The 27,001-nt window shown below is 40.0% G+C and overlaps 1 protein-coding gene across 1 annotated transcript in view; it reads right to left on the reverse strand.

Annotated features, from left to right (window-relative positions):
• Positions 1 to 27,001, reverse strand: part of CUBN (cubilin) — a 277,317-nt gene that overhangs the window by 58,149 nt on the left and 192,167 nt on the right. Inside the window, exons 46-57 of the mRNA XM_068562017.1 lie at positions 26,581 to 26,759; positions 24,884 to 25,093; positions 24,084 to 24,224; positions 23,217 to 23,398; positions 17,416 to 17,587; positions 16,111 to 16,317; positions 14,171 to 14,320; positions 12,216 to 12,337; positions 11,444 to 11,669; positions 9,765 to 9,952; positions 4,117 to 4,273; positions 2,536 to 2,685 (exon numbers count right to left, since the gene is read on the reverse strand). Coding sequence (XP_068418118.1) covers positions 2,536 to 2,685; positions 4,117 to 4,273; positions 9,765 to 9,952; positions 11,444 to 11,669; positions 12,216 to 12,337; positions 14,171 to 14,320; positions 16,111 to 16,317; positions 17,416 to 17,587; positions 23,217 to 23,398; positions 24,084 to 24,224; positions 24,884 to 25,093; positions 26,581 to 26,759 — 2,084 coding nt within the window. The remainder of the gene's footprint in view (positions 1 to 2,535; positions 2,686 to 4,116; positions 4,274 to 9,764; positions 9,953 to 11,443; positions 11,670 to 12,215; positions 12,338 to 14,170; positions 14,321 to 16,110; positions 16,318 to 17,415; positions 17,588 to 23,216; positions 23,399 to 24,083; positions 24,225 to 24,883; positions 25,094 to 26,580; positions 26,760 to 27,001) is intronic.

Consider the following 27,001-nt stretch of genomic DNA (forward strand, 5'->3'; position numbering starts at 1 on the left):
TGCTTTCTGTGGCTATATTACATAGTACATTTACCAGCAACTCCTTTTTCAGTCTAAATAATATTGGCATATGATATTCTTGTGTTTATGTAATTTAGTGAGGACAAATGCACATATAAATGCACAATCCAAGCCACATGTTTTTCCCCTGTTATTAAGATAACTTTTTCACTCAATATCAAAAAACAAACACCCCAATCAAAAAATGGGCAGAAGATCTAAACAGAGATTTCCCCAACAAAGACATACAAATGGCCAATAGGCACTTTAAAAAATGCTCACCATCGATAATTATTAGAGAAATGAGATTCAAAGCCACCATGAGGTATCACCTCACATCGGTCAGAATGGCCATCATCAAAAAGTCTACAAATAATAATGTTTGAGAGGGTGTCGAGAACAGGGAACCCTCCTACACTGCTGGTGGAAATGTAAATTAGTGCAGCCACTATGGAGAACAGTATGGTGGTTCCTTAAAAAACTAAAAATAGAGTTACCATATGATCCACGGATCCCACTCCTGGGCATATAGTTCCTGGAGAAAACTATAATTTGAAAAGATACATGCACCCGAATGTTCATTGCAGCACTATTTACAACAATCAAGACATGGAAGCACCCTAAATGTCCATTGACAGATGAATGGGTAAAGAAGATGTGAGATATACAGACAGACAGACAGACAGACAGACAGACACACACACACACACACACACACACACACACACACACACACACAGGAATATTACTCAGCCATAAAGAAAGAATGAAATAATGCCACTTGCAGCAATATGGGTGGACCTAGAGACTATCATACTAAAACAAATATCATATGACAGCGCTTATCTGTGGAATCTAAAAATTAACACAAATGAACTTATTTACAAAACAGAAATAGACTCAGAGACAGAGGAAACAAACTTAGGGTTACCAAAAGGGAAAAGTGGGGGGAGGGATAAATTAGGAGTTTGGGGTTAACATATACCCACTACTATATATAAAATAGATAACCAACAGGGACCTACTGTATAGCACAGGGAACTCTACTCAATATTTTGTAATAACCTAAAAGGGAAAAGAATCTGAAAAAGAATATATATATGTATAACTGAATCACTTTGCTGTACACCTGAAACAAACAAAACATTGTAAACCAACTATACTTCGGCAAAAATAAAAATAAAAAAATATAAAATAACATTCCCTTAATAAGATAATAGCAAAGATATAAAGAAGAAAATAAATATCACCTATAAATCTATGACACAGTAGTAACAACTCTTTAAGTACTAGTTAATAGTCTTACAGATTTTATTCACACAGTTTATTTTAAATAAAAATGTCGGATCTCTTATATAAACTGCTTTACCCTCCCCTAATGCTTTATATATCATGAGCATCTTTCTATATTGCTGGGATTCTGTGTTAGCAAATGCTGAGAAGATTACATTTTACCTCATAGTCCATTCGTACAGAGACATACATCAATTCATACCTGGCGTTTTCCAGCAAACACATACCAAAAACTACAACGTGTAGAGATGTAGGAAAAGGAGGTCACAGCAAATGGATCCAGTGAGAGAGACTTTGCATAATTTATCAACCTATGAGTACTGATGTGTCATTTTTATGCTTATGAAACATAACTTTCCTGGACGCTGAATATTGTAGAACACTTTGCTAAGTTTCACTTTTCACTGCCATGGGAGACCAACCCAAAGAGAAAGAAATTTTGGTTGGGCAGATGAAGCTTGGCAGACGTACAGATTAATTGTAATTTAGAAATGAAAAGTTAATTCGTGAAAAATATTAAAATGCCTGAGTGGTTGGAGCTGCCCATCCACCTGAAGGGAACCTTTCTCTGCCGTGGGATACCAGCTGGGTAAACATCAAGCTGTGTCCAGCGTAGTCAGAACCCAGCCCAGACCAGCAGCTCCACTGTCCCCTTTGCCAACAGGCAGGGAATGAACCCAAAGGGGCACTGGGGTTAGGGATTTCCCAGTCCCTGTGGTACTGATGAGGATGAAAATGAAAAAGAAGATGAGAGAGTATCCCACAGTCATATTTAATGACAGTAGAACACAAATATTTATTAATTTTATTAATTAATTCATTCAACATTTATGGAGCACCTAGTTTGACTCAGAAGTGAAGTTTCTCTTGCTAGTTTATAGTGTGTGTGTATGTGTGTGTGACCGTGAAGGCACCTGTACGTGTGTAGAATAAACGCAAATGAATAAATTAGATACTATGATTAACATGTAACAGATTTCAGGCTTATTTTCTTTAGGCCGTTTGCGTGATGCTTATGTTCTTAAAGCTCTTGCATTATTTTTTAACCTCTGGATGGAATGTATAGGATGATACTTGTGCTCTTAAAATATTGGATGGAGTTTTAATCAAATTTACATCAACTCCACTCTGTAACATTTTTAATATTTTCCTCAAATGGTGATTTTTAGACAATCTCTGCCTCTGCTTATCACTCATTCATTTGTTAAGAACCAACTGTAATTTAGATAAGAATAAACTTACCTTCCAGATGGAAAGACACAAAAGTCAAGAGGACCATGGACAGAGGACTGGCCTCTATGATGTAGGTGCAGTTCATGTTGTTGTCATATTGCTTGGGGTAGTTTGGAGAAACAATGTAACCTGAAGGATTAGTGAAATTCCTTCCACATCCTAAGTGGGAAGAAAAAGCCATTATCAGAACATTTGTTCTGCCAGACAGCATCTCTTTATCAGTGAGGGAAAGCCTCAACTTTCCCAAGCTCTCTAGAAACATATTCTCTGAGCTACTCCAAATGGAAGTAACAATTACTAAAAGAATGGAGCGCTGATTTAAAAATAAATATGCAAAATGAGAATATTATATATTTTTTAGAAAAATGATGCAGAGTTTTGGGCTAAGTAGAAATTTTACCACAAATCCATTGCAAATCACTTAATTTTAAGATATTAAAGGAAGAATAATTTAGCAAAGATTGAAGAGGATTTATGTAGCTAAAGAAATAAAACTAATGAAAAGTGATCTGTACCAGATCAATACGCTTAACAGTTTAAAAATACCTTATTATATTATAGAAAAATATGTTCTTTTCATTACCATTGTAATATGGCTATAAAAATAATACCTGCTTTATAAAAATGGTTGAATTTACTAATCCCAACTCAAAAAATTCTCACATGATTCCCAGGTGTCAGAAATGAAGAGAACTACCTTTTTACCACTAAAATGACATTTGTTTTTATCTAACCACTAACTAGTTAATCCACACACTCCCTATCTATCACATAGATAGAAAATATCAGTATCCTTTTAAACTGATATTAAGACACACACATACACAGACACAATGAACCAAGTGAAGACCTAAAATTAGGTCTGCGGTGGTCTTTTGTTACTGCCTTTACACCCCGCTCTTACTCATGTCTGAAATACCTGTTCACTGCATTATTTCCTCTGATTCCTTTCGTCAGACTTTTTCCTAAACAGTGGCTTGCAAACAGTGGCTACTTGATTTAATTCAGCCAACAAGCACACACACCACTCTGTCTCAGACTTGAAAACTACGTGCCCCACTCTTCTACCTGGTGAGTAGTCGTCAGAGAAGGAAGGGGAAAACCTGAAGAAAGCGGCCCCCTAGGTTGACTGAGCGTGAGAATCATCTGGATGAGAGCTAACACATGTAAGTCCCTAGCCAGGGGAGTTCTGCATTCCGATAAGCCTGGGGGGAAGACCGCGTTTTTACAGCCCCAGGTGAGTTCCATGCAGGCAGGCAATGCGCTTCAGGCCCGGCCTGCTGAGCGTCTACTAATTATGGCCTTCTGGGCTTCTGCCCAATCCCTGCCCTGATGCAGATTTTAGGGTTAAATTTCAGACATTAGTGACGGGCACTCAGGCCTTCTACATCATTTCTCTACTGCCATCGGTTGGATTCAGTTCCGTTCTTGCTGATGTGGAAGGAAGGGTGCACTCAGGATGAGGTGACCCACCCAGATGCTCCCCATGGACCTCCAGACAAGCCAACCCTGGAGCAGACCCCTCCTCCCCTGCCTGTGGCAGCCACGCCCTTCCAAGGGCCCCTGGGTTTGGTTTTCAGCGCTACTTACGGCTAACGAAGGATGCAGAGAAGCCCTGAGCTGGGACCTCCTGCGACTGGAACACAGCAGTGAAGGCGTTTCTGGGCGTGATGACGGGATCTGGGGCCACGTTCCCGCAGCTCGAGGCTAACAGGGCCTGGTCAGCCTCCTGAGTGCCTGCCCACACCTAGAAAAGCCAGAAACATGACTTAGTGCTCCAGGTTTTCCCTCGTCAACGTTTAATTTGTGCTCAGGCTGGAAAATAATAGCACTCAGGTGTACATAGACTAAACCTAATAGTACATAAAACACACAAATCTGCAATATTTTCTTTTGAGAACCATTTCTTTAGGCTGTTTTATAGTATAGCCCATTCGTGACTCTTGCAAGGAGACTGTTCATTTTTGTGTATCTAGGCAGTGATTTAAAAAAAAAAAAAAACAACCCTCGATCACTACCCAGTTTCCTCTTGCTTTTTCCTAGTTGACCTGATCTAGCTCAACTTGCTACGTGCCGGGAGAAACAGAGCAGCGTGTGTGCTACTGTGGGGTTTACCATTTGTCCTGGATGGCTGGCAAATTGTGGGTTGCAAGTAGAGAAGATTTACCAAGCAAGAAGCCCATGGGAAGAAAGTGGATATGAATTTCAGGTCTACGTGTAATTAGCATGAATTGGGATAAATCATGGAAGACTTCCTGGAACTGCTGAATTTTAAGGTTCATTTTGAAGAAAGGATGAGATTCAGTCTCTCTGCAATTCATTAAAGACTGGGTCACCAACTCCCAGGTAGACCCTGGCCACTTTAAAAGAAGCAAATGATGATATGCTCATTTGAAAAATAGTTGCTGGGGAATAAATTGTGAGTATCAAAATCCAATTTTGATCAAACCAATCCTAAACCAGCCTAGGGAAGGATATTAATCATAGAATCACGTTTAAATGCAAATTCCAACTGTGAAAGGAGCTGTTGTGGAGCAGCTGAGAGTGTGTAGAAGGGGCTTTGCCTGACTTCAATCAAGAGAGGCCTGAAGAAGCCCCAGGGGCAGCAAGGGGCAGGGCTAGTTTAAACAGAGCGAAATCTGAGTCAGGAGTGAGGCGGGGCTGCAGAGTCAGTGCAAGCCCCATGGCATGTCAGGGATCCCGGCCACATCCTGAACATGACAAGGGGCCTCCAGGAGGCTTGAAGCTCAAAGAGGAGACGAGAAGGAAAAGAGAGGACGCTGGGAGATCAGCCAGGAGGGTGTGTGGTAGTTCAGGCAAGAGATCACGGTATCTACAGTGTTGAGTCACTCAAGGAAAATACTGATATTAGGTAATAAATGCACGTTATTGGGGAAAAAGCACTGTTAAACTTGTTTAGCCAGTGAGTCTCAACCGGGAGCAATTTTGCCCTTCCTGGGGGTTATTTGGGGATGTCTGCAAGTGTTTTCAATTGTCACGTCTGGTGTGGGCGTGGCATGTAGTGGGGAGGAGCCAGGGATGCCGCTGAGCGTCCTATGATGCCCCGCCCCAAACCCCCAGCTAAGAATTCTCTAGCCCGGGAAGGCAAGAAGGTAATTGGGTTTGGATTAGTCTTACTGGACTGTTCAACATTCCCTTCACATCAAATTACTCATTCTGAACGTATCACTCTCAGGACAATTCCTCAAACAAAGCAATCACACACCAGGCCCTTACAAACGTTTCTATTAGCAAATCAGCCCAGGGAAGAGGTGCGAGGTAACGCCAGTTCAGAGCCCCATCGGCTCTTTAAAGTCATATTTCGGGCTTCCCTGGTGGCGCAGTGGTTGGGAGTCTGCCTGCCAGTGCAGGGGACACGGGTTCGAGCCCTGGTCTGGGAGGATCCCACGTGCTGCGGAGCGACTGGGCCCGTGGGCCACGAATACTGAGCCTGCGCGTCTGGAGCCTGCGCTCCGCAACAAGAGAGGCCGCGATAATGAGAGGCCCGCGCACCGCGATGAAGAGCGGCCCCCGCTCGCCGCAACTAGAGAAAGCCCTCGCACGAAACGAAGACCCAACACAGCTAAAAATAAATAAATAAAAATAAATAAATTTTAAAAAGTAGCTATAAAGTCATATTTCAATTGATTCTCAAACACTGCAAATCCTGCTGTTAATCATCTTACTGAAGTCCAATTATATTTGCCATTTATGAGATATGGGAGGTGCCTGGGACTGGAGCTGCTGAGAACAAAAGCAAAGATATTCTGCCAAATCAAAAGATCAAAAAAAGGTCAGGAAAGAAGTGCACACCCCCTGTTTTCCCTAATATCCCCTTTATGTCCCCTGACCCCCGCCTTTAACTATCCAGGGAAACAGTATACAGAAGTTTTCTAACCACATTCTGTTAAATTGTAAACATGACTTACTGAGAGAGAGATCTGCATATGCTATTTTTACAAACATCACTCAAGAGGTGAAGTGATAAGAGCTAAAACTTTTAGGAAAGAATCTCCAGTTCTTTAACAAAGAACTTCAAGAACGCTCACGGGCTTATACTTTTCTGAAGTCATTAATTATGGATCTGACATCTCTACCTTTTGGCTCAAGAACACGGGTGCTATAATGATAATAATGGTAAAGAGTTGTTAAATATTCATCGATACCTGTCAGTCAAGATCTCATTTCATTGGCTCTATGACCTAGAACTCATTTAAATAATACTGGACCTACAAAATGTTACAAAACTGTCTCAAAAACTTTCTGACGTTTCTTAAGGTTTGTACAATTCAGCCTGGCTTCAGGTGATATTTAATCACTCAAGCAATTTTAAAAAAACGTTTACTGAGTATCTGCAGATTCACACGCAGTTGTAAGATACAGAGAAATCCCCTGTACCCATTTCCCAGATTCCTCCAACAATGACAGCTTGTAAAACTGTAATATAACATCATAACCAGGACGCTGACTCGACACGGTCCACCCATCTTACTCAGTTTCCCAGGCTCACGCACGTCTGTGTGTATTCGGTTACATACAAGCTTATACCACCACATTCAAGACACCAAGCAGCTCCAACACCGAGGTTCCCTAGAGTTGCCCTTTTATAACCACACACGACTCATTCCCACACTCACATCTTGCTAACCTCTGGTAGTCTGTCCTCCGTTTCTAAGCATTGTCATTTCAAAAATATTATGTAAATGGAACAAGAGAGTATGTAACCTTTCGGGATTGGCTTTTTTCATTTCGTTTAATTTCCTGGTGATTTGTTCAGATCGTTAGCCTGTCAAAAGTTTGTTTATTTCTACCGAGGAGTTGTACTCCACAGTATGGAGGTACCAGAGTTCACTGAACTATTCACCTGTTGAAGGACATGTGCACCGATTCCAGTCTTTGTCTATTGCCTATAACGCTGCTATGAACATTTGTGCACAGGTTTTTGTGCAGACATAGTTTACATTACTCTGGGATAAATGCCCGGGAGTATACTTGCTGTATCTTATGGTAAGTGCGTGTTTAGTTTTATAAGAAACTGCCAAACTATTTTTCAGAGTGGTGTGCCATTTTACGTTCCCACTGGCAATGAATAAGTGACACAGCTTCGCTGCAAGCTTGGCAGGATTTGGTGTTGTCACTGTTTTTTATTCTGGGCAGTCTGACAGGTGTGTGGCCATCATTGTGGTTTTAAGTCTCATTTTTCCTAATGGCTAGTGATGTTGAACATCTTTTCGTATGTTTATTCACCACCCGAATATCCTCTTCGGTGAAATATCTGTTCATATCTTTTGCCCATATTCTAATTGGACTCTGTATTTTTACTGTTGGGTGTGAGAGTTCTGTCTATACTTTAGATAGTAGTCTGTTGTCAGGTAAGTGCTTTGGAAATCTTTTCTCCCAGTTTGTAGCTTGTCTTTTCATCTCTTTACAGAGTGAAGTATTTTTAATTTTGATATGGTAAAATTTATTAATTTCTCCTTTTACAGATTATTCTTTTGATGTTTAGTCTAAGAACTTTTCATCCATCTCTAGGTCCCAAAGATTTTCTGTTCTTTTTCTCCTCAAAGTTTATAGCTGTATATTTACATTTAGGATTATGGTCTATTTTGAGTTAATTTTTGTATAAGGTTTGAGGTCAAGGGTTGCTTGCTGGAGCTGGGCCCCTCTTGCTTGTCTTGTTTACCCGCCTCAGTATCTCTTGGCAAAAACTGGAGTCTCAGGCCCAGCAGGGAAAGAGTGTGTTTCCCAGGCCACTGAGTTTTGTCAGAGTTCCAGATGGATCCCACCCGCCAGTGGTTCAGCCTTGCCTGCTGTCAGAGGGATTCCCATTCCATCCAGAGGAGAAATGGGACTGAATAACTTTTCACATTCCATTTTTACAATTGAAGAACTTGAAAGACATTACTTTGTCTATATATTTGATGTTGACTCAATTCCTGAGAGAGTTCATTTGTTTCATGAAAAAAGCAGTTAGGAAAAGTGTATACGATGTTTTGTTTTCCATGTATTATATACAAGTCTAGGATTTTTATTGCAACAGCATGCATGGATCAGTTAGATATAAAACATAATTTGAGAGATGATGTAAAATAATAACAACATCGACAATACAAGCCACTTCTACTCATTAGGTGGTTTTATATTCCAAGCACGGAGCACTATTTATGTTATTATATCATATCACCTCTAATGCTTAAAACAGTCCTACTAAAGTAGGAATTATTCTCTTCATTTTACAGCTGAGTAATTTAAAGCCCAAATGTGTAACTGGCTCATAGAGGAACATGCAGGTGGTAAATGCAAGAGATGCGGAGTCCAGGCGAATGTTCTTTCCCCTAAAAGGTGTATGTCCCCTTAGCGATAGAACACATGAGATATAAAATAGCACAGATGGAATGAATTTGTAATACAGTTATCACGGTCATAAGTCAATGAATAGTGATGTCAGTGCCACAGGAGCAGTATTTACAAGTGGAGAGGCAGAGAGCCTTACTGACTGACCCATGGCCATGATTTTACATGGATGGGTCCCTCACGGTCTGGTCAGCTTGTGAGCGCTTAAGGCTCAGGTGAAGGCTGGCACTAGTACATGTCTAGCCTTCTGTAATTTTTATAGGATACTCTAAATATTGCCTGTCATGGTGACTTTGATTCATTTTGCCCTTGAGGGTCTATTAGAAAGAAAGAAAATAGAAAAGAAAGAGAAAATGAGAAAGAAAGAAAGAGAGAGAGAGAGGGAGGGAGGGAGGGAGGAAGGAGGAAAGAAAGAAAGACAGAAAGAAAGAAAGAAAGAAAGAAAGAAAGAAAGAAAGAAAGAAAGAAAGAAAGAAAGAAAGAAAGAAAGAAAGAAAGAAAGAAGGAAAGAAAGGGAGAGAGAGAGAGGGAGGGAGGGAGGAAGGAAGGAAGGAAGGAAGGGAGGAAGAAAGAAATCTGCCCTTCTCTCTTTAGTTTCTATAGAAAGGAAGAACAGTAAATGCTCATGAGAATTTAATAAGGCGAGACAATCTCCTAAATTAAGTGTCTTTGCTTATGTATTAGCGAATGAAAGTCACAGGGCAATGTGTGTTGTGGTTCAAATTTTAACTCCTAGTGGTTGAGGTTTCTCACTTTTTCATTCAAGAAATCCAAGCAGCAAAATTGTCCTTCTCCTCCTTTGAGAGGCAATGAGTCATTTCTAGTCTAAACGTTTACGTTCCTGCAACCAGCTTGGCTCCAATTAAACATCCAAGTGCACTGACCTTCACAAAGCTGTTCCGACACTGTCCGTCCCCACTGGGGATGAGGAAGTTGTTGTCAAAGCTGAGCTCCAAGTGTTTACTTTGGTGAGTAATGACTGTCCAGGAACATCTGCTGTTCTCGGGAAAATTCTGAGGCCAGTGGGGGGATCTGATTGTACCATTGTCTAAATGAAGTATTCCACCACAACCTGAAAAATTGTCATGGAAAAAGTCATTACCTTGTGATGAAAATAACAATTTTGGTAACTGAAGACTTCTGGAGAGGACACATTTCTAAATGTGAGATATCAGTGCATCTTTCCTTACATATGAGTCTCTGACCTTCGGGGCAGGTCCACAACAAGGACTCTCAGCAAATGGAAGGTCACTGAAGCCACAGGAGGCTACAGCTGCTACTGTTTCGTTACACCTATACTGAACTCACCTGAGACCATTAATCCTTGCCATGCAGAGGACAGACTTCTATCCTGTCTTCAAACAAGAGCAATAATTTTTACTCCCCTTGAGGCTATGTAGTATTTGTGGCCCAACAATCTCAAGCTTTGTATTTTATTGCCACTAACACATGAGAATACAAGTCTATACTCATCTGCAATTTTATGCTAACATCCTGGACGGGAGAAAATGATTTTGAGGAGGGGAAAATCTTCCATTAAGTAACCTGGTTCATTCATATTGAAATGCCGATGGATGAACAATAAATTACAGGGATTGAAAGCAAGAAAAATCTAGAACTGTTTTGTAATATTAAAGTATGTTCTTAAGAGATGGCAAAAGAAAAAAAAAAAATGAACTCAAAACAAAATGAAGTTAAAGAGTATTCCCTGTATCTTTTGCTTTTAAACCCTTGGAAAACCAGTGGTTCATCTCAGCTCCCCTCTGCTTCAGCAGCACACAGAGAGCTCCCCAAACACCCTGACTCTTCTCGAAATAACTGCCCTGTGTGATGTTGCAAGACTATGATGAGATCCTGACAAAAGTGTCCAGTGCAAGTCTTATATTTTCTGGGAATTTCCATGAAATGAAATTTCCATGAAATTTCATAGTTTGCAGGTACAACAAGTAATCTTTTGAAATAGAATCTATCATGTTTTGCCCCATACAGAGCATTCATTCTAAGTCACAAATCTTATCTTGTCACTTTGCTGCTCAAAACTCTTCAAATAGCTCCCCACTGCTCAAGGGATAATATAGAAGCCAAGGCTCTCCAGGATGTGGACTACTTATTTTCCTGCCCTCAGCTCACCACTCAGCATTCTGCCTCCGTGGTCCAAATATGTTAAACTACTTGTGATTCCAACACATATTTTCTATTACTTGTGATTCCCTAGTTGTACCATGGCCCTTTGCCTGTGGAGACAGCACGGTGAAGCATTAAGATCAAAGTTTCTGGGCTCTGCTGTCTTCATTCAAATCTTGACTCTGCTGATCATCAGCTACACGAGCTGGGCAAATTATCCACCCATTTATCCTGTTTCCACCCATGCAAGTGGAGAAAATGTGCACTGATACTGTGTCTTCCTTACAAGGTTGCTTCATGAGATGCCATGTGTAAACATTTAGAATTGAGTCTGACAGAGAGTAGGTACAAAATGTATACTTGTTGGGCTAGTTAATAAATTTTAAAAATACACTGATGATAAAAGACAGTAAGCGCAGAGAATGTTTCTTTCTTTTACCCAAAGTCTCTGTGTTCCATGTAGCATAAAAGCCACCATTTTGCACCGAATGGTCCGTGTTAAAAATCACCACCAGCTGGTTGGAACCCGACTGGATTGTCCTGGGGTTTGAACTTCCACAGTAGTGTCCTATGATGGGTGATCCGGGGGAACCACCGTTTCTGACTGTGACAGAGTCCCAAGCACAGGTTGCATGGGCTTCAATGTCAAAATCACTGAATGTCAGCTGCAGGAGAAAAGGGAAGAAATGAGGAAACACTCTGAGCTGTAAGTGAGCCTATCTACGTAGAGTTCGACTGAAGTCCTTACACACCCTTTTATTTTGTTTTAATTTATATAATTTTGTATTTATGTCTCTTATTTCATTCTCCCTTGTCCTCCTCTATTTTTTTCTTATTGAAGTTTCTCTTGGAAATTTTGAGAAGGGATATTTCTCCCAGAACGGGAGTCATTAGGGTCATCCTCAGTCCCCTGGGCTGGGATGGCAACTCATATCAAGAACATAAATACATCTCTTTTCTGGATGGGGAACTGTCTTCTATAGAGAGCTTCTCCTGTGCTTGAAAAAGAATGAAAGATATTTCATTCTCCATTAGTTGTAAACTTGTAGATGCCAACGTATATACTCTAATCAGAGAATTTTAGGGAGAAGATGACCTGGATCAAAGCCTATTTTAATCACTTGCTTATTAAAAGAACTCTGTTTCCACACAGGACATGGTACTTTTGTTGTATAATTTCAGAATTATTTTACCCACTAATCAAAACTCACAGAGATGGTGTGGCCTTGTGGGGCTTCCAACAACCAAGAACAGTGGGTCAAACTGTCATAAGAGGCTGGATAGTTGGGGCTTGAGATCACTCCACTCTCACCTATCTGTACTCCACCACAGTCTGAAATTAGATTGTAAACTTCTAAATAAGAAAGGAAAAAAAACCACCAAATTCTGTAAAGCCAAAGTAAAGACTACTTATAGCCATCATACTTTATGATTTAAAAAAAGGACAATAAATGAATAAATAGATGAAACTGGATGAAAGCAAAGTAAAACTAGATGGAAGATTAGAAATAAACAGAATCCCATATAGTGTTAATCAAATGGAATCACACAGTGAAGGCGGGCTCAAGTTTGACACAAAGGAGAAGGAAGATTATCTGAACCATAAATGGAGAATAATTAGATGAGCATAGAACTGACAGTAAATGCACTAGGAACAAAGTAAAGAACATTGCCTTTCTTAAAAAAACTAGGCCTGTGAAAATAAATGTAAGCTTGAAGAATATGACGAGTACCATAACTAAAGACTTTGTCATTTGACAACAAGCACATATATTGTAATCAGCTATCAAAGTGTACATTAGTATAGCAAGTTGAAACATGGATACATTTCTAAAGCATGGTATGGTCTGATGTTCCACACAAATAATACTGCTTCCTGAAATCTGACTCTCTTCTTTCAATCTGATAAAGAAAAACCAGCTGGCAACATGGTTGACTGAATAGATAATCAATTTCACACCTTTCTCCAACCAACCATTTGGTTATAACACAAAGAAATGTTAAATAAAATTATAACCAAAATATATTTGATTCATAGCCCAACTTAATGGAAAGAAAGGAGATCTCTAAGAACTATAAACAATAAATGTACTCAAATTCCAAGGGGTATCTTAAACTGAGAGTATGTCAGTCTAAGAGGATATAGAATCAAGATGTGGGCCCCAGGAGTTGTGTTTTGAGGTTTGATGATCAGGCAAAAAGAGAACATATGGCCTTGGACCTCCACAAAAGCAAGGGCTTTTACATAAAGTTCGGAATCTAAAAGGGCTGCCATATTAGTGAAATGGACTAGAAAAACTCTAATGGCCCAGAGAAGCAGCAAGGAGGGGTACTGTCTGTCTTGGGCTGAATTTTCAGGTACAAACTGAATGTCACAGATACAAATCCAGCACAAAACATTAGCAAATTATGTTTAGTAATATATCCAAAATACACATGATGGCCAAGTAGGGTCTATCCCAGAAACAAAAGGATGGTTTAACAAGAGAAAAATCTTTTAATACAATTTATCGCATTAACACATTAAAGTAGGAAAAAAATAGGATCATCTCAATAGATGCAGAAAAACCATTTGCCAAAATCTGACAGTAAAAAAAAAAAACAAAAAAACAAAAAAACTTTTTGTACACCATGAATTGAAGAGACTTCCTTTAATGTGATAAGGAGTATTTCTTGAAAACCTAAGAGAAACCAGTATATTTAACAATGAAATGTTACAGGCATTCACATTAAGGTCAGAAACAAGATGCTGTCATCCCTTGCATTTGACATTACTTACGATGGTGGCCTTAGCTAGTGAAATAAGACAAGAAAAAGAAATCAAGAATTGGGATTGAAAGAGAAAAATTGCTATCAATTTGCAGAAGATATGATTGTTTACACAGAAATCCAGAGGTAATTTATAGACAAAATACTAAAACTAATAAGAGTCTAGCAAGTTCTGTGGGCTAAAGGTTAATGTATTAAAATTTTAAAATTCCTAGATATAGGCAACAACCAGCTAGAAAGTATAATTAAAAATGTCTCATTGACACTACCAACAAAACCAATAAATAAACCTAGAAATACATCTAACAAAATATATGCGAGATGTTTATGGAAAATGTCATCAAAAATTTATGTATTATGTTATTGCCAGAGTTGGAGAGCTTATCATAAGTCTTACCTGTAAAGGAATACTGTGCATGGAATCCAACATGTTCTACACGTTCATTGGTGACAAAGTGTATCCATATCTGAGGATAAGGTATAACCAATGGCATTCTAGGTTCTGAAGCTCCACAGAGTCTCCATATCAGAAGCCCATCAGCATTACCTGAGCAGAAAAACACACCAGTGTCACCATATGTATACCTTTTGAAAGATATATCCGATGAATTCAGTAGGAACAAATAACAAAAAAAATTTCAAGCTATTACATTGATGCACATTTAAATTCTGGTTTAATAGCAGACATTTCACAAATCTCCTTTCTATCTTTCTCAACTACAAAGGAAAGAGTGCCTCCAACGGGTAAAAAAGAATGCTTTTTTTGGTATGGGCCTCTTTCTCTATCATAGGTGTCATTTCGTTCCAATTCATGTTTTCATAATTATTGTTTAGCATATCTAAACAGAGACACAACTGTGAGAAAACTTTAAAAAAAAACTTTTGGCTGTGCTTTTTTTTTTTTTTAAGGCGTTAAAAAACACAATACCAATAGTGACAAAATACATCAGCAAGATAAAAGTGATAATTACCTAAAATTTTAATAATTTCTTCACTGTATTTAATCTACTAAAATGAATGGGATATTCCATACTCAAGCTAAGAACTATCAGATTCGGAGCTGAGTATTTTTGTGAATATTATTTTCACAGTAATTTGATGAACATTTATTGCTCACACTCATCTCCTCACTGTTTAGTCTTGTCAGACAACATCACTGACCTTAAAAGTCAACAAAATATAGTATTCTAACTGTCTCTAAAACGAGGGAATCGAGAGAAGATTGCATTTAACTGAATGAAATTTGATAGATAGCTGTTCTGTTTGATTCTATAAGCCAGTGGTTTTGAACCAAGCGGAGGGGGTGAGGATTTATCAGAATCCTATGGAGAACATTCTCAAACTACAACTTCCATTTCCCTCATAAGCCTTTTCTAGGTTCATCTACCTCGAAGAGGCCAGATGATTCTTCTGCTGAGGCAGTTGGTCTGTGACCATAAACTTTATCAAATTCTCTTTCTGCCCTCCATGTTCCCAAAGCCAGCAGCAATTTCTATAGTTGCCCCAGTACGTTGTCACCAGCAAACTGCATTAGCGTTCAGCCTCCTTTTCTTTAAATTTTGCAATAACATGGAACCCAGTGAGCCTTAGACAGCATAGCTGATATATTGATATACTGTTACTTTTCTCCTTCTTTTTTTTTTTCTTTAGGGGGAAAAGAGTGTCAATGTAACACTGGGGACAATTCAATGGATAACTTGTGCTTCCACTATAGGAAAGAACTAAAATGGATTTATCAGCCATGAATGCAGATTTTTAAAAAATTCTTAAGACGATTATAGTTTACCAGGTATAGCTCAATCTATTTCTATCATGAAAAAAAAGACAAACTTGACTGCTTCGGGGATAATTTCCCAACCAGCTTCTATGTGCTTCTCCGTTTAATGCATTGCAAAGTTTCTTTAGACTTCTAAGGCCTAAGGAGAATTCCACGGCCTCCTCTGTGAATCCTGTAAATTCAGGAAACCACCAGCACATTCTGACCATGTTACGTTCTAGTCTCTGAAGAAAGAAGTCTTGAGTAGATGAGAGTTGAAGGGACCACTTGAACTCATTAAGAGAGCAAAGACAAACCGGAATCTCTCCTGGGTAAATGTCACATCAACCGAGACATAGGGTCTAGTTGAAAACACTGATCCACCTCATTCCCCGTTTATAGGGCATGTTGTCCCCAGCTGGGCATGTGCAGAATGATGGCTTTGTCTGAACAATGTTCTTCTGGATCTTATATATAATACATACATTACAGCCCTTTGTCTCCCTTCATTGCTGGTGGCCTCCAGGCTTAAGAAGAAGGCTGCAGGTGAATGAGAGAATGTGTTCCTTGATTGGACTCACCCGCTCGGAACTCAAGGGCATCAAACTGACAGTCTTGGTGACTTTCTAGGTAAAAATCCTCAAAATGAATGTAAACGGAGGAGTTTCCCTGGTTTGGATTGCTGAGCGTCCATTCGCAGTTTAGGTTTCTTGAGTAATTACTGACTCCATCATAGCCAGGAGAAGTAAAGTTTCCCCCAGCGGAATTTGTAAGGGACCCACCACACACTAAGAAAACAGAAGGCAACAGAGAAAGTAGTTGTCAGATCCATGCCATAGCAGAAGATACAAACAAGACAGAAAAAAATAACTACAGCAACCAATGCAGCTCTTTTATTGCTTTGATTTGTTTTCTCTAGATGAAGTCAGGGTTGTGGGTGAAGGGCTGGCTCCTCATGCCGCCTACAGAAGTGGTTTCTGTGGATTTAGAAAGAAAGATGTACAAAAGTAAGCAGCTTCTTGATTTTCCTGAAGATGTAGATTAGGTGGGTGGGGTTTGGCTATGTGTCAGTATCTCCTAATGTGAGCCTATTATTTATTAACATTTAATTTAGAGCAATATCTAAATATAATGCTGGTCCTGATGGCAACTGTTTAGCAATCTTCCACCTGACCCGAGAATTTAATTGGATAAAACAGATAATATAACATTGGCATTCCAATGAATTTGCTCCTTTGAATAGGGAATGAATGCTCCTTGTATCAATGAAATAACTTAAAGGTTTTAAAAAAAATTCAGTTCCACTCTTCCTATATTTTAAAGCTCTTAGATAATAACAACAATCCAGAAAGTAGGAGGATATTTAGAATAGAAAGGCCATATCTTGCTAATTTTAAATGCTCTGTATCGTACATGAACCCCTCAGTCACGTACGCTGGAAATCTGTGTAAGGATGGATGGATGCCTGAGAAACAATAAAAGCCGTGTGTCTTCAATTACTTTACTTACTCTCTGGGAGTAAGCTGCCCCTCAAGAGGGAGTTACCCTCTTCCAGGATAGAAGAGTTGACCAAGGGCTGCGGGACTGGCAACCAACTATTATGGCGACACTGCACGGAACCGAGCTAGAAGCTCTTCTAACAGCATTTTTAAAATTTTCTAATTCACAACAGCAGTTTTCTTTCCAGAACTAGAGGTTTTTGTCTTCTGCTTTGGGGGTTTTGGGGTTGGGTTTTCTATCTGGTTATGTTTGTCTTTTGTGGAAGATCCGAGGTGTGACTTTGATCTCTAAAGGGGATGCGGATGGCTCCACTGCTGTCGGCAGTAGCTGTGGGACACCTACAGCGCAGACGATAACACAGGTGTATTTATAACATCCTCTGTTACCTGCGTCTTCACTGGACGTATAGGAGGCAGAGAAGCCTCCATATGGCCTGGATCCATCAGTGAAATAAACAACCTTCATTGTATTTCCCGAAGATTTGATCTCATTGCTGCCATTCACGCTGCTACACAGTTTCTCTAGTTGGGGTGAGTTACTTCTAATGCCATTAAATACCTGTCGGAGAAAATAGTTTAACCTTTAGACACAGTCCATCTGACTGAGTATTGCCTAGGAGGTTACGTTCCCGGACCAGACACAATTCCTTCTAAGAAAACTCTGTGCTGAAATGAATTACTTAACAATATGGGCACTTAGCCCAGTGCCACAAGCCACCATGTTACCCGGAGCACATTTTGTGGCCTCAGGGTCATTGCACTAAAATGGAAGAATTGCAGTCATGCCCTCCTGCCATGTGGTGACAAGTGAAAAACCACTGTGCTCTTTGCAACTGGAAACTGTGCTCAAAATGTAAAGAAGCTACGCCAACACGCTCACATCTTAGTTCACAGAGTTCACTGGGGGACAGTTTTGTTTAACAATCCATCAGGACCTTTGATATTTGGAAAGAAGGCTTAAATGTTAATCTCTGATGATCTGAAGTATAGAAGAACTCAAATATTTTTAAATGTCATTTTTTTATTGGAGTATAATTGCTTTACAATGTTGTGTTGGTTTCTGCTGTACAACAAAGTGAATCAGCTATATGTATACATATATCCCCTCCCTCTTGGACTTCCCTCCCACCCAAGTAATTTTAAAAATCAATCTCAATGTAATAGTTCTTTCCTAATTAGTCATGCATTCAAAGCTTCAATTTTCTTACTGGTATGAATTTTTTAAAATGGATTAGAGTATTGTGGACTCCAAAATATTAAACAACAACTCCAGTTATGCACATAGTTACGATAATTGGCAAAATATTATTCCACTTCTTTACAAAACCAAGCGAATATTTTAGCACAGCTCAAGAAAGATCCAGAAGTAACTAAACAATAATTGATTGAGTGAGTGATAGTCCTGTTTTTAAAAAGGATTTGAATGGCTTACAATTAGAAATAATGAGGCAGAGTATGACACTAACAGCTGTGGAGAGGGATAATGTATTCCGTAACAAAAGCTGTACGCTTTTTTTATTTACTGTAATTGATCATTAAATTTCGTTCTTCGGGGGCTTCTGGTTTAAAGTGACTTACGGCTCATAGGACAGGACACAGCGCTTCCTATCATTTACTGAGCATGGATAAAATGCCAGACTCTGCTAATAACCTACTTGGTTTACCTTATCCAATTAGCAAAACAACCTCTCAGACATATAATATTACCCCTGTTTTCCAGACTAAGACACTAGAATTCAGAAAGATTATGCAATTTGCCAAAGTTCAAAGAGCCAGTAGTAATAAAATTGGGATTCAAATTATCCCTCTGATTCCAAACCATGAAATAATGCATAAGGAAACAGAAAGTGACAATTATTTCAATAATTCTAAAAACAGGAATGGGCAACACATTGCCAGAATCAAAACAGATTATTCACAACTAAAAGGCTAATGGAATATGTGCAAAACCATGATCAACGGCCTTTATCCCTTCCCCAACGTCTGCCCTGAGCTCAGAGTCACCATGATGAAAAATTGTGAGGCGTCCATTTATCACGTGAACTCCTGCTTTTAGAAGCAGCAAGAGTGCTGTTTCCACTTTCCTCCTCTACTCCCATCTACACTCAGAAACCATAACTCCCAGAAAACAGTGGGGTAAGAAGTAGGTATATGAGATTCAGGACAAGCTCTAAAATGTGCTAAAAGCAGGAATAAAAGCAGGCATATGTCTCATCATAGTGCACACGGGATGCTGTGGCTTTTCCTCTTCCCCATCTGGGCACAGAGTGAGATAGGCAGCTGGGTTTGGAGGAATTGGATGCTCGGGTCGCTGGATGAGGTATTAGTCTAGAAGTCGTGCACTCAAAGCCACCCTCAAGCAACCTGTAGATCTTAGGAAGGGTCCCTCTCTTCTCCCTCCCTCCCTCCCTTCCTTCCTACCTTCCTTCCATCTTCCCTCCTTCCCTCCCTCCCCCCCCCCCCTTTCTTCTTTTCAGCCAAGTTCTCAAGTACATAAAGAGTAAACGAAGGACAAGCCACATCCCCTTGTTTGGAGCAGAGTGAAGAGGAAAAAAAAATAAGCATTGAACCCATAAAAATATATTTCAAAGAAAAGGAATATGGACATCGTATTAAAGATTCAGAAATTTATTCTGAAAGTGATTCTTTGATGTTTTAACCTCCCTGTGGGGAAAAGACCTGTAATATGACATATGTGGTTTCCCCTAACTCAATGGTCAAGTCCCCACCTCAGTCAGCTCCCATGAAGCCCATGAGTTGACAGCCCTAGTCATGAACACAGAGCTTCCCATCGCTTTTTAGTACTTCATTCTTAAATATGAATGAACAGTCAAAGGTCATCAGACATTTAGGGAAACATCCAACATAAAAGGCAAAGACCAATATAATAGGAAACAGGAACCTGAAGGAAACTGACCCCCAAAGGAGCAACACAAAGCTTCAAAATTATGATTAATATATTCATATATGTATGTGAATATACTGAATACCTATGAATATGAATATATTGGATATATATGATTTTTTTTTGGCTGGGCCGTGCGGCTCGTGGGATCTTAGTTCCCCAATCAGGGATGGAACCCGTGCGCCCTGCAGTGGAAGCGCGGAGTCCTAACCACTGGACCGCCAGGGAAGTCCCAGAATATATATGATTTTTTAAATCTATATTAAATATATTCAAAGAATAAGGATAAAATAAGGATAATTACAGGTATACACATACTCAAAAACTTTATCACCCTTGCCCACGTCCTTAGGGAGCCACAGAGCATGTGCCTCGCCCAAAGAGGAAATTAACCAAGAACCAGGTATCCAGCCCAGGAGAGAAATGAAGGGACTTGCAAATTTGATGATGTAGGGAAATCTGGGCATGGCAGCGGAATCAGACTTGCAGCTGCTGGGCAAATGCTCAAGGAAGATATTGCTAAGGAAAATGAATAGAACTGATAGATGTGTTTTACTGTATAAGGTGCGGATGTACACCTGGAGTAGAAAGTGTGTGGAAGAATTAGTGATAGATACGTGAAAAACCAAGAAAAACCATGGAAGTGTAAAAAGGACACAATTATTATTATTACTTGGAAAATCAAAAGCAAATGCTAACAGAGTACACTACTTGGTTTAAGTGGGAGTGATGTTTTCATAATCATATTAATGTAAACCTTGAATAACAATTTAACAAAATCTGTGACAGGAGTATTTGGGGAGGTAGTTGGGGGGTGTAAGTGAATTACGTGTACCCCGCGTGCATCTGCAGTGATGGTGGGGTGGTTTCTGAAGACAGCTAAATCCTCATCTTCCACAGCGGGATGTGGATAGATAATGTCTAAGACAGAAAAAATAAGAGTAGTAGCAGCATAGGAATATTGTTTTGAAATAATGACATAAATACCAAAAGAAGTAGCTGAAAGAGTTGAAAAGTAGGTGCCTTTGGCACCTATGATTCAGAGATGGGGAAATGACAAGACATGATTCAGAATTTGTGCTTGATGCTGTAGATTTTATTTTATTATATGAGTTCCGAAAGTATGACTTTTCCTGTAGGGCATGTGAATATTCTGCTGGTAAGATTCTTAATGATTATATTTCAATATGATCTCAAAGGAAAAAAAAAAGTTAACATATACATCAAAATTTTAGTAATGGCTATGTAGAACTCCAAGTATGTTTATATTTTTTATTTTCTCAACTCTCCAAATACCATTCAATAGCATCCACTGATTTTATAATGAGAGAAACTGATGAAAATTAGTATACAAATGAATTTCTGTCACCTAATTACAACTACATAGTATTATTCATTGCCAAGAAAAGACAAGAAAATGCTTCAAAATATGATATAGTGGGAGTGGTTAATTTTTTTTCTACTTCATTCTTGTCTCTGTATTATTCATTCAACAATAGGAAAAAAATGTTCCTTTAAAATAAGAAAACTTAGGTCCAAAATTTCCTGGCTTCCAAATAAAAGAAAGCACACTGGGCTCCGTGATTTTCAATATCTGATAAAAGACAACATTTCAGTCCTTCGTATATTAGAACCAGAGAGCGAAATGTGAAGCTTAAATATGACCATTTTAGAGCAATACAAAGAGAGAGTAACATACAGAGATGTTTCATATTTTTGAAATTCACTAACCAGCAGGAGACAATGAAACTACAAACAAAAGTGGCTCATTTTTGAGAAGGATAATGCTAGTTCTTCGACTATTGATTCGTTCAACAATGACTGTGTCTATTACGTGCCAGGCGCTGGGGATTCAGCAGGGAACGAAGCGAAGTGCGTGTCCCTGTAAGTGGAGCGTACATTCTAGTGGGGCGAGCAGCCAACACACAAACAAATAGATGCGAGGACTATCAGCTGGTGTGAAGTGCTGTGAAACCAACCCAGACCAGGGTGGGGTGGGGTCTATTTAACGAAGGTACTTAGGGAAGGCTTCTCGGACCAAGTCATGTGAGCAGAGCCCTGAATGAACTGAGGGAGTGAACCAGGAAGCCGCCCGGGGAAGAACATCCCAGACAGAGGCAACTGTACATGGGAAGTGCTTGTGGGTGCACCTTAGGGTAGTCAGTCACGGAACAGAAAAGAGGCCAGTGTGGCCGGATCCTAGTGAGCACAAGAGGAGGGGGGTTTGAGATAAGACACATGGGTAGGAGAAGGAAGGGGCAGCAGATAATGTAAGGCCAGTTGGGCCATTATGAAGATGTGGGACTTCCCTCTGAGTGAGAAAAGAGGCCATCAGAGGATTTTCAAGGAAAGCCTCATGGTCTGATTTAGGTTTAAACCCATCACACTGGCTGCTGTGTTGAGATGCATAGAGACAAGGGTGGAAGTAGAGACCAGTTGGAAGTTACTAAAATAAATCTAAATGAGTGGTGATGGCGGCGGTCGCAGTGGATGTAGTGAGAAGTAGTTAGATTCTGGATCTCTTGTAAAGATCTAGCCGAGTGAGCTTGCTTATGGGTGCAGTTTAAGGTGTGAAAGAAAGGACTCCAAAACAGACATCAAGGCTTTGGACCTGAGCAACCAGAAGTTTGGAACAGTTATTTACTGAGATAACAAAGACTGGAGAAAGGGCAAGTTGGGTGGAAAATATACTAATATTCATCTACAGTTAATACAGTATAAATGCATATATATCTGTCGTTCACAGTTAACACTCAGGGATTTCACTAGCTTTCTTTTGCTAAAGGAAGCTAAGAATACTAAGGGTATAATCTCAAAGCACGAGCCTGGCAACCTGGAAGACAGTCGGCCTTGGTCTTGCAGAGGAGTCACTCGGTACGTCCAGCAGAGAACAGTAATTATGCAGGACCACCCATCTGCTTAAAACTTTTGGTGGTGGCTTGTCCTGTGACTCTGGTCCCAATCAGCTATGTGCTACCCGTAGGCTTAACTTCTCGGTTTACACAGGTTTTTCCATGTGTAATGATCATTTGCTTGAAAATTTATCCTGCCTATGACCCTGATATAGGTTGAGACAACTAATAGTCTCTTAAAACAGCTTTTACAAAAATTATGGCAAACATTTATTGTGACTTTGTTCTATCTAATAAAATACTTAGAATTTGTGTGAGATACAGTTGCACGGAGGGGAATATTCCTGACCTAGTTTTCTGACTGCGACTTATGGGTCAATAAACTCCTTAAACAATGGACTATACCATCCCTGACGGCAGGGGACACTTACTGTCACATGCTCACTGCTGCAGAATGCATGGGCTTCTAGCCTCAGGTCGTCAAAAGTGAGGGCGACCCGCCGTCCTTCCTGCGCAGTGATTCTCCATTCACACATCCAGCCATGAGGGTTTGGGTTCAGGTAGTTGGGAGAAGTGAAGGTCCCAGCAGGGCCCTGGAGATCCCCACCACACGCTGAAGCGGGGGAAGAAAAAGAGAGAGAAGAAAAAAAAAAACCCAAAAAACCAAGAAAACTTCCAATCCAATCCTATAAGGAATGTTCTCAAAAGTAAAGCATTTTTTTAATTGTCCCACTAGACAAAATCAGTGCTCTTATTTATCACTGTATGTACACGAGGACTACCTCTGATAGTTAATATTTAATCTCTGCTTCCATAGATGGTAGTTCACTGGCAGCCTTTTGTCATCATGGCCCAAGAAATATGAGAGTCCAGTAAGTGCCATAATCATCAGAGTCAGGAAAATCAGAAGGCGAAAGTCATCATCCAGTTTTTTCAAGACAAGATCTTTATTTCTCCTGCGCTTGTCAGGGAGTTTGGAACGCAAATTCTGAGTGACTGGAGCACTAAGAGACTGGCTTTCTTGAGGCGAGGAATGCGGTTCAGCTCTCACCTCCTCACACCCCTCACAGCGCTAGATCCATTCCTTTGTAGTATTGACTGCAGTTGTGATTTTTCATTTATTGGTGTGACTATTTGATTAATGTCTGCCTCTCCACTAACCTAGTAAGGCCCAGGAAGACAAGCGTCACGGTGTCTGTAGTTATTGTCACACCAGGGCCTAAGAGGAGTGTCTATCCAATGTAGGTGCTCAATTATATCTATCTATCTCTATATACAAAATGAATCAAAGAACATACCTTCCACGCTGGAGTCAAACCGTAGTCTGAATCCCGAGGCAGTGAGAGAGCCGTCTGTGACAAACCTGACCAAAGCAACATTGCCGGAAGTATCTATGCTGTCAGGAATGGTGTTTCCACAGTATCTGCCCAGTAGGTTACCTGTGAGAGTCAAATAATTAAGTATTTATATGTCCAGGTGATTGATTTCATTTCACCTCTACTTGAGATATTCTGCATGTACGAAGAAAAAAACGATAATAGATAAGACCCTGCCCAGGAAGAAATGGTGACCTCTGGCAAGAGAAGCAGGTCAAACATGAATAAAAATCAATATATCCAAGTATATGAGGAAGTGTGACGAAAACAGCAACCAGTTAGAGCCAAGGGCACCAGCACAATGGGGGAGGCTTGCTTGTTTGGTTAGTGAAATGGTCCCAGGCGACAGGGACAAGCATCCACCTCATAGTACTTCCAGGGTACACCACCCTTTCCCTCCTTACCTTACAGAATGCCCCTCAAACATCTAAGTGTGGCCCTGGCAGGTCTCCCTGGAAGAGGACGCCTTCCACACACCGTGCTCTCTCAGTGTGGCCTCAGGATGAGCTAGGGAATGACACCGGGGCTTTGGACACCACTGTTTCATGGGTAAGAACTGAGGGAGAGAAAAGCTGGCACTGTCCAGAGCTGACTGATCTGCACTTCTCCGCAAGAAAAAAAAAAAAGTCTTGCCTTACTTGGAAGTGAGGAAATTTCAGAGGCTGAATGAGTAACCTGTGAAAATAGATACCCCCAAAAGACAGCAGACATATCTCACTGACCAGACGTATGGTTTTCCCAGATCTCCACGAAGTCTCGTTCACAGCCAGATGAATCCTGAAGGTTAAAGTCTTCAAAGCGGATGGTGAGATAATGTCCCGAGGGTCCCTGGAGATGCCACTCACAGAACAAGTCGTCTGTATACGGAAGCGTTGGGTACCCGTTGCTTTCAATGACTCCGCTTTGCCCCGTCACTCTTCCTCCACACTCGGCTGCAGAAAAAGAGCAAATATTCTATCATAGGTTTTCTTTTTTTAATTTAACGAGCACATTTAAAAGCTTTTAGGTGCCAAGAGAACATGAACTGAAGTTTTAAAAATACTGAAAAGGTTTAGTTTGTGCTTCTCTTGCTACATGAAATCTGCTATTGGTGTACAGAGAAATGATACCACAAGTCCAAATAATGGGAAAGGGAAGACGGAAAGACTGTTGAATGGCATATTCTGTAACGTCTCATGAATTCTCTTGGGACACTATGTAAGAGCTATTAGCTGCAAGTAGGTTTCATTCCAGAACTAACTGAGAGATTGATAGGGCCTGCCTAGTACCCCGTGTTAGTGATTCTGTAGACTAAGTCCTAGCTCAGCTAAAAACAATGCTGTGGTTGATTAGTCATGCCTGCCATTTCTAGTTTATCAAATAAACGTGTTACTGTAGTAATGGGTATCTCAGGGCCTTGAAAATTACTATCCAATTATTTCTTATCAGCTGGATGTGGGAGATTGAATTATATACAATTTGCCTCAGGCTATAAAATGACCCATGGTGTAGGTTAAATATTGTTACAACTAGGCTTTTCAAGTTCTGAAGGCATTAAATATGTTTGGTTAGTGTTCAGACCCAACAGATACTAAATTCTACGTAATTGTGACCGTATTGTAGTGAATCTTCAGAATGTATTATTTATTACTCATTTTTTAAAGGAAGGAAATCAAAACACTGAATGAATGACCTGGCGCTAGAGATTTAGAGGAAAAAACATCTCGATTATCTATTAATGTTGAGGAGGTCAAAGTCACTGTTCTCAAAACAGTTATTTGATTACTAAAGAGTTTTACAATTTAATATTGTACATATTTCACGACAAGAGGAAGAAACAAGAATTTAACTGGATATGGTTTTCACTAACAAGTTAGGGAAAAATACAAAATATTCAAGTTTATTAAAAAGAGTATTTTTAAATGGAAATTAAAGTAAAAATTAAAATTGATACATGACTTTGTGGTTTTAAACATTCACATTCCTTACTTATTTCTATCATTAAAATAACTGAAAATTAGGCAGATAGAAAGGCTTCTTTAAAAATGGCATGATCATTTAAAAAGTTTTGATGCAATTATTCTGTCATTACTTTCTTTTTTTTTTTAAATTAATTAATTTATTCATTTATTTTATTTTTGGCTGTGTTGGGCCTTCGTTTCTGTGGGAGGGCTTTCTCTAGTTGCGGCGAGCGGGGGTCACTCTTCATCGCGGTGCGCGGGCCTCTCACTGTCGCGGCCTCTCTGGTTGCGGAGCACAGGCTCCAGACGCGCAGGCTCAGTAGCTGTGGCTCACGGGCCCAGTTGCTCCGCGGCATGTGGGACCTTCCCAGACCAGGGCTCGACCCCGTGTCCCCTGCACTGGCAGGCAGACTCTCAACCACTGCGCCACCAGGGAAGCCCTGTCATTACTTTCTCATTGAATATAAAAATGCTGTTACCTATGGAATACTTGGCCTTGAATCCCACATGAGTGGGGCTGCTGTCAGACCGGAATCTCAAATACATCACCTCTCCTGAGGACAACTGACTGGCAGGCAGAGAAGCTCCACAAAACTTGGAAAGCACTGGTGCATTTGAATCAGCACCGTCTCGCAACTCAAGGTAACTGGACGTACAGCTACAGTGGAAAGAAAATTCTGTTTAGTTTGCAAAGTCTATGGCTTTGACATATTTTGATAATAAAGACTTCACTTTCTCCAAGGGCATTATTAAATCATCATTTCTGTAGCGCTATGTATACAACTCAGCGTAGACACTATGACAGAGTCAGTGTAGGTGGTGTGTCACTTCAAAATGCCATATGATATTTTTCTGAATTACACACTCCAGTTTGTAGCTCAGAAAGACAGGTTTTACATG

The sequence above is a fragment of the Eschrichtius robustus genome, chromosome 1 (assembly GCF_028021215.1).
Source record: "Eschrichtius robustus isolate mEscRob2 chromosome 1, mEscRob2.pri, whole genome shotgun sequence".
NCBI lineage: Eukaryota > Metazoa > Chordata > Mammalia > Artiodactyla > Eschrichtiidae > Eschrichtius > Eschrichtius robustus.